The sequence below is a fragment of the Plecotus auritus genome (genome assembly GCF_963455305.1).
Source record: "Plecotus auritus genome assembly, chromosome: X".
In the NCBI taxonomy this organism is placed as follows: Eukaryota; Metazoa; Chordata; class Mammalia; order Chiroptera; family Vespertilionidae; genus Plecotus; species Plecotus auritus.
In genome coordinates, this window is record NC_137784.1 from 16,042,486 (window position 1) to 16,055,039 (window position 12,554).

Here is a 12,554-nt window from a genome sequence, read left to right on the forward strand (position 1 = left end):
ATTGTATTCTTGCTGCAACTGTTCTGTAGTTTTGAGAATTTTTCAAAATAAAAATTGGGAAATAAAGTAAAACAACACACACACACACACACACACACACACACACACACACACACACACACACTATTTTAAAATCAGCCAACCGGCAAAAATGGAAACAACCACTTTAGAAACCTACTTGGAGCCACCTAGTGAAATTGATGTGCAGACCCTATGAATGAAGAATCTCAGCCTTATAAAACTCTTAATAAACCATGACACATGCACAAAAATGCTTACGGGTCTGTGTGCAACAACGATATAATGAAAACCACACAACCAGCCATCAACATGGGCATTTTCCACCAAAGAAATATTCTACTGCAGTGAAAATGAGGCAGCTACAGCCATATATAGCCAATGAACATAATGTTAAGGGAGCAAAACAAGTTAAAAATGACATATAGTAAGACTCCCTCTAGATCAGTGGTTCTCAACCTTTCTAATGCTGCGACCCTTTAATACAGTTCTTCATGTTGTGGCGACCCACAGGTTGAGAACCGCTAGCAGGGTTGCCTAAGACCATCGGAAAACACAGATGTTTACATTACGATCATAACAGTAGCAAAATTACAGTTATGAAGTAGCAACGAAAATAATTTTATGGTTGGGGGTCACCACAACATGAGGAACTGTATTAAAGGGTCGCGGCATTAGAAAGGTTGAGAACCACTGCTCTAGATAAACTATGTATTTATTTATATTTTGATTTATATATAGGGTATCCCCCAAAATGTAAACATACACTTTGAATAATTACAAATGCAGTGTTTATTAAAATACATTTTTCATTTTCAAAATGGAGCTATCAGCTGTTAAAATTTATATACAATTTTTATTTTTTTAATTGATTTCTAGAGAGAGAGGAAGGGAGAGGGATAGAGAGACAAACATTGATGAGAGAGGAACATCATCTATGGGCTGCCGCCTGCATGCCCCCTACTGGGGGATCGAGCCCACAACTCAGGCATGCACCCCAACAGAGAACAAAACTGTGACTTCCTGTTTCATGGGTCGACACTCAATCACTGAGCCACACCAGCCAGGCAAGTATCCCCCAATTTCCATCAAAGAGATAGTTCCTGGGCCCTAAAAGATTTCTGTTCCAGGGTAGCTTAAATCATTGTTCTCGTTAATAAAACAAAAAAAACAAACCACTGAAACTCACAAAATCAAACAAGAGGAGGGCAGAGGAATCAATAAAAACAAAGGCATTTCTTTATCAAATAATTCCTGAAATCTAAGTATATCAAATCTTGAATTAATATAGCCTTGTGCTATTTTTTCATTTAAAACTTGTGCTAAATGTTTAGGTGGTCATCATAGACTTTATTACCTTTTATTGAGAACAAACAGCTGTCAAGAAAGTTATGTTTTGAAAATAAACAAATGGAAGAACATGAGTTCTCCATGACTCTGAAGAGAGCAAGGGCTTAAAAAAACACACACACAAAAAACAAGAGAAAGAAATGCAGAGCAACCATGAGCTAATCATCTTTACTATCGCACTCCCCTTACTATCTTACTCCCCAACTGCAAGCATATAAATTTGAGTAGCTTTAAAATCTAACGTTTTCCAATGATCATAAAATGCTGGCCTGTTTGACTTGCATTCCAATCACGGTCCCATTGCTTGTGCACTGGGCTGAATCAGAATAGAGAAAACTATTTTCAATCGAGAGGCTCCAGGGGGACCCCCGCTTGGCTTTGGTGTGTATGTGTCTGCCTGACCACACAGTGAACACTCACAACTGAGGCTGAGTTTCACTTTTTAGGGCTGTGTATAGCTTCCCTGACACTCTAGTATTTTCTTTCTAGGGCTGTGTATAGCTTCCCTGACATTCTAGTATTTTCTTTCTAGGGCTGTGTATAGCTTTCCTGACATTCTAGTATTTTCTTTCCCATATAAAAATCAGTGTGGACTTAAGGAATTTTTAAAACAGGAAAGGAAGCTTCCAAAGAAAATGTCAAGAGAAATGAAAGTAAAACAATGAGTTGTTTAGTCTTTAAAAGGGATTACCAAAGGGCATTTGATATTAATTCAGAACTTCCTACTCAAGAGCTAGTTTAAATAGGCTCAATAGAGATTAATTCCTTTAGAAACCAGTACAAAAATTTGTCAAGATTTCACTGGAAGTGGTGATGGCCAGAGGGCAGGGAGCAGAGGTGGGTAAAGGGGCGGGGGGGGGGAATGAGGACATCTGTAATAGTGTCAACAATTTTTAAAAAGCATAAACAAATACCAAAAAAAAAGATTTCACTGGAAGAGTATTTATGTATACAATGAGGAGGGCTTATAAATTTATTCTATAACATTACTTCCAAATTTCCAAATTCTGGTTTTTAATTTTGAGATAGTTATTTATATTTTTTATTGTGATATGAGATGATAGTAGTCAAAATAAACTTCCTTAAATTTACAATGCCGAAGTTATGTTAATATAAGAATTCTAATTCTTCCTTAGCAAGCTGTGCCTCTGAGTGCCTGAAGGAGATATGATGCCTTGTTCTGTGCTCATTCTTATCAGGGAAAGAGAGAAAATTCCAGTAAACATGGGCAACAGCCAATTAGCTATATGGCTGTAAGAAAAGATAAACGATGACACCTCCTTATAGTTATGCAACCTTTGCCGCGTGTCCATCAGCCAGACAGATAATCTTGCCTGTAGCTGAGATACAGTATCGCTAGAGGAAAGAACAGGAGCTTATGGCAGGTGAAACAGCAAGAGGAGTGAGTCTTGGTTATATGTCTTTGGCCTACCCTAGGAGCACGTATGTTACCTTCCTATCCAGTTTTGATAAAACTTTCAGATACTATGCTATAATTTAATTAAGCAAATTATTAATACAATACAATGGAAATTATGGTATAAGACTGCTGTGGAATGCATTTTATGGTTACCATCTATTCAGACCTGCTGATAATAAGGAAAAGCACAGAAGTTCTATTGCTTCTCCACTAATGGTCACCAGAGAATCTGAGCAAGAGGTCAAATAAATAAACAGAAAAGGCAAGATTGAACAACAGGGTTATCAAGAATTTTACAAAATCCTAGAGCAGGGGTGGGGAACCTTTTTTTCTGCCAAGGGCCATTTGGATATTTATAACATCATTCATGGGCATACAAAATGCTATATTTGGTCAAACTTTTAAGTTACTCAGCCCTAATGCCTTGGCAGGGCCAGACCAAATGATTTCTCGGGCCTTATACGCCCCACGGGCCGGATGTTTCCCACCCCTGCTCTAGAGAAACCACATATTTAAACCAAAAGGAAGATAATGAAAAAGGTCTTTTTTACCTTTTGAAAGTTCTCCTTCCACAAATCTTCTACAACTATGTATCCTCGTAAACCCCAGTCGTATAATTTCTCCCCACTGACCTGGAAACAAAATAGAAAAGATCCACTGCTAGTCAGTACATGACTGGTAAGGAATAGAATTTTCCATTTTCCTGTTTCCAAAAGAACAATATTTAAGTATATGATCACTACAGAAGTCTGGAGACATACACATTAAAACTGTGCAACACGAGCAAATAAAAAATAGTAAGAGGGATAGAATAAGAAGAAAAATACGTTGCTGTGTGTAGTTATTTAAAATAATCTGCCATCAATTAGGTGTATATTCCAAACTTTGATAATTTCAAGGGGAAAAAACACAGATCACTGCTGACATGGGAAATTCCTAAAATCAGACACAGAACGAAGGCTTCTACCTACCACATCTAGCACATAACAGCCAATCAAGTCACACTGCCAAGATGAAAATCAATCATTCATGTTAGGGGCTTAGGTAAAAAACTAGAGAACACAATGAAGATGCTCTCAGTCTTTCCAGGTCCCTCAAAATATAAAGTCTTCAAGTTTCTACAGGGATTTTGCCTCCTGATCCAAAATCCTTTCCACAACATCCTGAGATGTAGGCCCCAGAGTCAGAGAATATTTGGGGGTCAGGGAGTTCACTATCTAAAAGGTACTTGTCCACCTTTGGATAGCTAGATTTAATGGTTGGAAAAATTTTTTTTTAAAAAGAGCTTTCTTAAAAAAAAAAAAAAAAAAAGCTTCGAGTAATTTGCACTCATTGGTTCTGTTTGTGACAAAGAATGTTGATTACTCTTCCACATGACAGTAATTCAAAATTTCAGCCCTGACCGGTTTGGCTCAGTGCATAGAGCGTCAGCCTGTGGACTGAATGGTCCCAGGTTCAATTCCAGTCAAGTGCATGTACCTTGGTTGCGAGCACTTCCCCAGTGGGGGGTGTGCAGGAGGCATCTGATTGATGTTTCTCTCTCATCGATGTTTCTAACTCTCTATCCCTCTCCCTTCCTCTCTGTAAAAAATCAATAAAATACATTTTTAAAAATTTCAGAAAACAGTTACTATTCTCTTCCTAATTTTTAAAATAATTTATCCATATATAGCATTTTATTTTTCTTGTTTTTTTAAATTTAATAAATCTTTATTGTTCAGATTATTACAATTGTTCCTCTTTTTTTCCCCCATAGCTCCCCTCCACCCAGTTCCCACCCCACCCTCTGTCCTTACCTCCCCGCCACTGTCCTCATCCATAGGTGTACGCTTTTTGTCGAGTCTCTTCCTGCATCCCCCACACCCTTTCCCCCCAAGAATTGTCAGTCCACTCCTTTTCTATGCCCCTGATTCTATTATATTCACCAGTTTATCCTGTTCATCAGATTTTTTATTCACTTGATTTTTAGATTCACTTGTTGATAGACATGTATTTGTTGTTCATAATTTTTATCTTTACCTTTTTCTTCTTCTTCCTCTTCAGCATTTCATATCATACTGGTTTGGTGGTGATGAACTCCTTTAGCTTTTTCTTATTTGTGAAGCTCTTTATCTGCCCTTCCATTCTGAATGATAGCTTTGCTGGGTAGAATAATCTTGGTTGTAGGTTCTTGCTGTTCATCACTTTGAATATTTCTTGCCACTCCTGTATGGCCTGCATAGTTTCTGTTGAGAAATCAGCTGACAATTGTATGGGTGCTCCCTTGTAGGTAATTAACTGTTTTTCTCTTGCTGCTTTTAATATTCTCTCTTTGTCTTTTGCTCTTGGCATTTTATTTTTTTTTATTTATTTTTTAAATAAATCTTTATTCAGATTATTACAATTATTTCTCCTTTTTCCCCCCATAGCTCCCCTCCACCCATTTCCCACCCCACCTTCTGCCCTTACCTCCCCACCACTGTCCTCATCCATAGGTGTATGATTTTTGTCCATTCTTTTCATGAACCCCCCATACCCCTTTCCCCCTGAGAATTATCAGTCCACTCCCTTTCTGTGCCCCTGATTCTATTATATTCACCAGATTATTCTGTTCCTCAGGTTTTTAATTCACTTGATTTTTAGGTTCGCTTGTTGAGAGATATGTATTTGTTGTTCATAATTTTTATCTTTACTTTTTTCTTCTTCCTCTTCTTTAAGAATACCTTTCAGCATTTCATATAATACTGGTTTGGTGGTGATGAACTCCTTCAGCTTTTTCTTATCTGTGAAGCTTTTTATCTGCCCTTCAATTCTGAATGATAGCTTTGCTGGGTAGAGTAATCTTGGTTGTAGGTTCTTGCTATTCATCACATTGAAAATTTCTTGCCACTCCCGTCTGGCCTGCATAGTTTCTGTTGAGAAGTCAGCTGACAGTCGTATGGGTGCTCCCTTGTAGGTAATTAACTGTTTTTCTCTTGCTGCTTTTAATATTCTCTCTTTGTCTTTTGCTCTTGGCATTTTAATTATGATGTGTCTTGGTGTGGTCCTCTTTGGATTCCTTTTGTTTGGGGTTCTGTGGGCTTCCTGGACTTGTAAGTCTATTTCTTTCACCAGGTGGGGGAAGTTTTCGGTCATTATTTCTTCAAATAGGTTTTCAGTATCTTGCTCTCTCTCTTCTTCTGGCACCCCCATAATTCTGATGTTGGTACGCTTGAAGTTGTCCCAGAGTCTTCTTACATTATCTTCAACTTTTTGTATTTTTTTTTTTTGCTTTTTGCTTTTTCGGTTGAGTGTTTTTTGCTTCTTTGTATTTCAGTTCTTTGACTTGATTCTTGTGTTCCTCTATTCTGTTTCTGGGTCTCTGTATAATATTTTTTATTTCAGTCAGTGTATGTTTAATTTCTAGTTGGTCCTTTTTCATATCTTCGAGGGTCTCGTTATATTTATCGGCCTTTTCTAGGATATTCTTAAAAAGTCTTATAACCGTGGTTTTGAATTCTATATCCAGTCGTTTGTTTTCCTCCATTTCTTTCGTTTGTGATCTGATTCTTTGACCCCGCATTTTCACTGATTCCCTGAGTTGGTAAGGTAGATATTTGTGCTAGGTTTCCAATATGGCCCAGTGGGTCTGCTTCCCCAGTTAACCTGAGGTGGACACTCTTGGTGCACCCCTTTGTGGACTGTGTGTACAGCCTTGTTGTAATTAAGTCTTTATTGTTGTTGGTATCACTGGGAAGAATTGACCTCCGGGCCAGTTGGCTGTAAGGATCAGCTGTGTCTATGCTGGGAGAAGTTCGGTTCTGGAGACAGCCTTATAGGATTAGACTTGCCAAATTGCAATAGCCTCTGTGCTCAGCTTGGATGGGGTGGAGTCTCAGTCTTGGCTTCCTGTCAGCCTTGCCCTTGCGCGCATGTGAGCTTTCAGTCCTCCGCCTTCCCCAGCTCGAGTCTCCGCCTGAGAGTCCAGACTCCCCCCACAAGAGCGTGGGTCCCCAGGGGCTTGCCTGGAACTGGGGTTCACTGCAGTCAGAACTGGGGCTCAGTGCCGTCAGGAGCCTCTGACTCCCTTCCACTAGGGAAAGCCTGTGGCAACTTCCGCAGCCTTTGTGCGCACTGGCACGCGTGCGCGTGCGCACTTTCAGTCCTCCGCCTTCCCCGGCTCCCGAGTCTCCGCCCGAGAGTCCAGACTCCCCCCACAAGAGCGTGGGTCCCCAGGGGCTCGCCTGGAACTGGGGTTCAGTGCAGTCAGAACTGGGGCTCAGTGCAGTCAGGATCCTCTGACTCCCTTCCACTAGGGAAAGCCTGTGGCAACCTCCGCAGCCTTTGTGCGCACTGGCACGCGTGCGCCTTCAGACTTCTGCCTTTCCCAGCTCGAGTCTCCGCCCGAGAGTCCAGACTCTCCCCGTAAGAGCGTGGGTCCCCATGGGTTCGCCCGGAACTGGGGTTCAGTGCAGTCAGAACTGGGGTTCAGTGCGGTTGGGGGCTTCCTTCCCCCTTCCGCCAGAGAAAGTCAGCCAGGCTCTCAGCCGCCCTTCCTCTCTGCGTGCACAAAGCCCCTTTGCCGTACCTCCAATTCTCTGTGAGCTTTTCTCTTTCCTTCTAGTTGTAGAATTTTCACTCAGCCAGCTTTCCTGTGGTTCTGGATGGTGTCCGTTCTATCTTTTAGTTGTAGTTTTGAAATTGTTGTGCGAGGCAGCAGTTTAGGTGTTTACCTATGCCGCCATCTTGGTTTCTCCCTGCTCTTGGCATTTTAATTATGATGTCTTGGTGTGGTCCTCCTTGGATTCCTTTTGTTTGGGGTTCTCTGCGCTTCCTGGACTTGTAAGTCTATTTCTTTCACCAGGGGAAGTTTTCAGTCATTATTTCTTTTTTTTTTTTTTAAATTTTTTTAAATTTAATAAATCTTTATTGTTCAGAATATTACAATTGTTCCTCTTTTTTCCCCATAGCTCCCCTCCATCCGGATCCCACCCCACCCTCTGCCCTTACCCCTCCCCCCACTGTCCTCATCCATAGGTGTACGATTTTTGTCCAGTCTCTTCCCGCACCCCCCACACCCCTTTCCCCCTGAGAATTGTCAGTCCACTCCCTTTCTATGCCCCTGATTCTATTATATTCACCAGATTATTCTGTTACTCAGGTTTTTAATTCACTTGATTTTTAGATTCACTTGTTGATAGATATGTATTTGTTGTTCATAATTTTTATCTTTACCTTTTTCTTCTTCCTCTTCTTAAAGAACACCCTTCAGCATTTCATATAACACTGGTTTGGTGGTGATGAACTCCTTTAGCTTTTTCTTATCTGTGAAGCTCTTTATCTGACCTTCAATTCTGAATAATAGCTTTGCTGGGTAGAGTAATCTTGGTTGTAGGTTCTTGCTATTCATCACTTTGAATATTTCTTGCCACTCCCGTCTGGCCTGCATAGTTTCTGTTGAGAAATCAGCTGACAGTCATATGGGTGCTCCCTTGTAGGTAACTAACTGTTTTTCTCTTGCTGCTTTTAATATTCTCTCTTTGTTTTTTGCTCTTGGCATTTTAATTATGATGTGTCTTGGTGTGGTCCTTTTTGGATTCCTTTTGTTTGGGGTTCTCTGCACTTCCTGGACTGGTAAGTCTATTTCTTTCACCAGGTGGGGGAAGTTTTCGGTCATTATTTCTTAGGTTTTCAGTATCTTGCTCTCTCTCTTCTTCTGGCATCCCCATAATTCGGATGTTGGTACGCTTGAAGTTGTCCCAGAGGCTCCTTACACTGTCTTCATATTTTTGAATTCTTTTTGCTTTTCCGGTTGAGTGTTTTTTGCTTCTTTGTATTTCAAATCTTTGACTTGATTCTTGCGATCCTCTAGTCTGCTTTTAGATCTCTGTATAATATTTTTTATTTCAGTCAGGGTATGCTTAATTTATAGTTGGTCCTTTTTCATATCCTCGAGGGTCTCACTAAATTTATCAGCCTTTTCTAGAAAATTCTTGAAAAACCTTATAACCGTGGTTTTGAACTCTATATTCAGTCATTTGCTTTCCACCATTTCTTTCATTTGTGACCTGTTTCTTTGTCTCCACATTTTGGCTGCTTCCCTGAGTTGATAGAGTGGCTTTGTGTGCTAGGTGTCCTATAGGGTCCAGTGGCTCAGCCTCCCCAGTTACCTGAGGTGGACACTCTTGGTGCACCCCTTGTGGGCTATGTGCACAGTCTTGTTGTAGTTAAGCCTTGATTGTTGTTGGTATCACTGGGAGGAATTGACCTCCAGGCCAATTGGCTGTGAGGATCAGCTGTGTCTACGCTGGGAGAACTTCTGTGCTGGAGACACCCTTATGAGACTATACTTGCAAAAGCCTCTGTGCTCAGCTTGGATGGGGTGCAGTCTCAGGGTGGAGCAAACAGCATTGGTTTCCTGTCAGCCCTGCCCTAGTAGGCCCCTGTGTCTCAGTGTCCCGTGGTAATCGCTGCAAGCACCTCTGAGAGAAAGCCGCCCTCGAGTTCCGCCCGCTGCCAGACAGTCCAGTTTCTCCCCAAATGAGTCTGGGTCCCCAGAGTCTCGCCCAGAACTGGAGTTCAGTGCTGTTGGGAGCTTTTGTCTCCCTCCTGTTTGAGAAAGCCAGCCGCGTACTCTGTTTCCCACCCTCTCCACGTGCACGCCTCAGTACCTCTGCCTTCCACAGTTCCTCTGAGTCTCAGTGTGCTTTTCTCTTTCCTTCTAATTGTAGAATTTCCACTTAGCCAGCCTTCCTGTCGTTCTGGATGATGTCCGTTTTGTCTTTTAGTTATAGTTTTGAAATTGTTGTGCGAGGCAGTAGTTTAGGTGGTTATCTATGCCACCATCTTGGTTTCTCCCACAAATATGTTTTAGTATAAAATTGCTCTTGTTGGAGATGCTGGGACTGAGTTACTGGCAGTATTCTGTTCTTTCCTCTGTTTCATCTTGCATGAAGACAATCATCTTCCCCGAGGCTGTCAAAGGCACTTTGAGACTTTTTATGTACTCTGTGTACTTGGTGTACTAGTTAATATTGCAGATTTTTTTTTATTAAGGTATTATATGTGTACATATCTTACCATTGCCCCCCCACCACCCCACTCCCATACATGCCTCACCCCCCAATGTTTTGAATCCGTTGGTTACTCTTATATACTCATTATTTCTTCATATAGGTTTTCAGTATCTTGCTCTCTCTCTTCTTCTGGCACCCCCATAATTCTGATGTTGGTACGCTTGAGGTTGTCCCAGAGGCTCCTTACACTATCTTCAAATTTTTGGATTCTTTTTTCTTTTTGCTTTTCTGGTTGAGTGTTTTTTGCTTCTTTGTGTTTCAAATCTTTGACTTGATTCTTGCAGTCCTCTAGTCTGCTGTTAGGTCTCTGTATAATATTTTTTATTTCAGTCAGTGTATGTTTAATTTCTAGTTGGTCCTTTTTCCTATCCTCGAGGGTCTTGCTAAATTTACCGGACTTTTCTAGGAAATTCTTGAAAAACCTTATAACCACGGTTTTGAACTCTATATCCAGTCGTTTGCTTTCCTCCATTTCTTTCATTTGTGATCTGATTCTTTGTCTCCGCATTTTCGCTGCTTCCCTGAGTTGATGGAGTAGCTTGGTGTGGTAGGTGTCCTATAGAGCACAGTGGGTCAGCCTCCCCAGTTACCTGAGGTGGACACTCTTGGTGCACCCCTTTGTGGACTGTGTGCTCAGCCTTGTTGTAGTTAAGTCTTGATTGTTGTTGATATCACTGGGAAGAATTGACCTCCAGGCCAATTGGCTGTGAGGATCAGCTGTGTCTACACTGGGAGAACTTCTGTGCTAGAGACACCCTTATGGGACAAGACTTGCAAAATTGCAAAAGCCTCTGTGCTCAGCTTGAATGGGGCAGAGTTTCAGGGAGGAGCAGACAGCCTTGGCTTCCTGTCAGCCCTGCCCTATGAGGCCCCTGGGTCTCAGTGTCCCTCGGTAGTCATTGCAAGCACCTCTGAGAGAAAGCTGCCCTCGAGTTTCACCCGCTGCCAGACAGTCCAGTTTCTCCCCAAATGAGTCTGGGTTCCCAGAAACTTGCCCGGAGCTGGAGTTCAGTGCAGTCAGGAGCTTCTGTCTTCCTCCCGCTTTAGAAAGCCAGCCGCACTCAGCCTCCCGTGCATTCAGCAGTCAGTCCTCTCTGTGCGCGCGCGCCTCTGGACCTCTGCCTTCCGCAGCTCCTGAGTCTCAGTGTGCTTTCTGTTTTCCTGACAGTCCTGTTTCCCCCAAATGAGTCTGGTTTCCCAGCGTCTCGCCTGGGACTGGAGTTCAGCGCAGTCGGGAGCTTCTGTCTCCTTCCCACTTTAGAAAGCCAGCCGCACACTCAGCTGCCCGTGCATTCAGCCACCCGTCCTCTCCACGCATGCATCTCCGTACCTCAGCCTTTTGCAGCTCCTCTGAGAATCAATGTGCTTTCCTCTTTCCTTCTAGTTGTAGAATTTCCACTCAGCCAGCCTTCCTGTGGTTCTGGATGGTGTCCGTTTTGTCTTTTAGTTGTCGTTTTGAAATTGTTGTGTGAGACAGCAGTTTAGGTATTTACCTATGCCACCATCTTGGTTTCTCTCTCCATATATAGCATTTTAGTTTACAAAGCACATTCACATGAATTATCTCTATTATATACACAGTGCTAGTAAATCCAGTGGTAGTTGTAACATGCTGATTACAAGTTATACTCTTCCAGTTGCTGCAACCATTCTTAAAATATGATATGCTATGATTCTCAGACCCATAGGGAGACATGTCAAACATTTAACACATATATGACACTTTTTGGTGTTATAAATTTCTGAGAGGAAAATAACATTCACCATCACTTTAAGGGTTTTCTACGGTACTTTTATCCAAACACTACTGAACAGAAAACAGAATGTTTGAGATTAAGAGGTCTGTCCAAAGTCAGACTATTCATAAAAAACACACAAAAATTTAAACTGTGAAATAGGAACCAAATTACACTAAAACAATATCAGAAAATCTTTTTAAATCACTGATATTTGTTTTGTTTTACTGTGGCAAAATAAGCATAACATAAAATTTACCATTTTAACCATTTTAGGTGTACAATTCGGTGGCATTACAGTAAATACATTCACAATGTATGCAAGCATCATCACTATCCATTTCTGGAACTTTTTCAACATCCCAAACGGATCACTAATGTTTTATACCTAGGAAAAATAAAGTTAATTGTTTTGTTCTGCTACAAAACTCCTTCCCACTGACTTTAAAAATAAATTAGAATACGACTCAGATTTGCATCCTACTATCTTGGTTGTGAACATAAAATATATTTTTCAACATATGCTATAGCATATAGGATTTTTAAAAAGTCTTTCATTCAGGGAGCAGCCACCTGTGCCTGTCAATCAGCAGCCAGGCCCACCCTATCCATTTACTGTTTAAACCATAGCAGACTGACATGAGGTTAGATTATTTTTATGACCTAGAGCAGACAGAGTGAAACTCTGTTCCTAAGCTGGGGCTGAAAGACAGAGGAACATAAACTGTCTACCTTCAGGGCTTCAATAAAATGTCAAGACCATGCTAGAGAGATCTTACTGGAATTTTCCACCAAAGCCATTAATTTCCCACAGCTGGAACCACTAGGGCCCCATCTACAACTGCAACACAATCCAGGAATCTACACTCAATCCTGTCACGAGGACTCCAGGGAGCTCAGTGTCACGTCAGCCTGGCTCAGAGGCCCCAGCGCCCATTTCTGGTGGCAGCACTGCTCCTCCTCCTAGGACAGAGTCTCCGTGTGATACAGAAGTTC

The 12,554-nt window shown here is 41.5% G+C and overlaps 1 protein-coding gene across 4 annotated transcripts in view; it reads right to left on the reverse strand.

The window, feature by feature from the left end:
• The window catches only part of APOO (apolipoprotein O), a 184,009-nt gene that overhangs the window by 12,630 nt on the left and 158,825 nt on the right, over nt 1-12,554 (reverse strand). For all 4 annotated transcript variants that reach the window (XM_080653609.1, XM_080653612.1, XM_080653611.1 and 1 more), the window contains one exon: nt 3,340-3,420. In XM_080653609.1, coding sequence (XP_080509735.1) covers nt 3,340-3,420 — 81 coding nt within the window. The remainder of the gene's footprint in view (nt 1-3,339; nt 3,421-12,554) is intronic.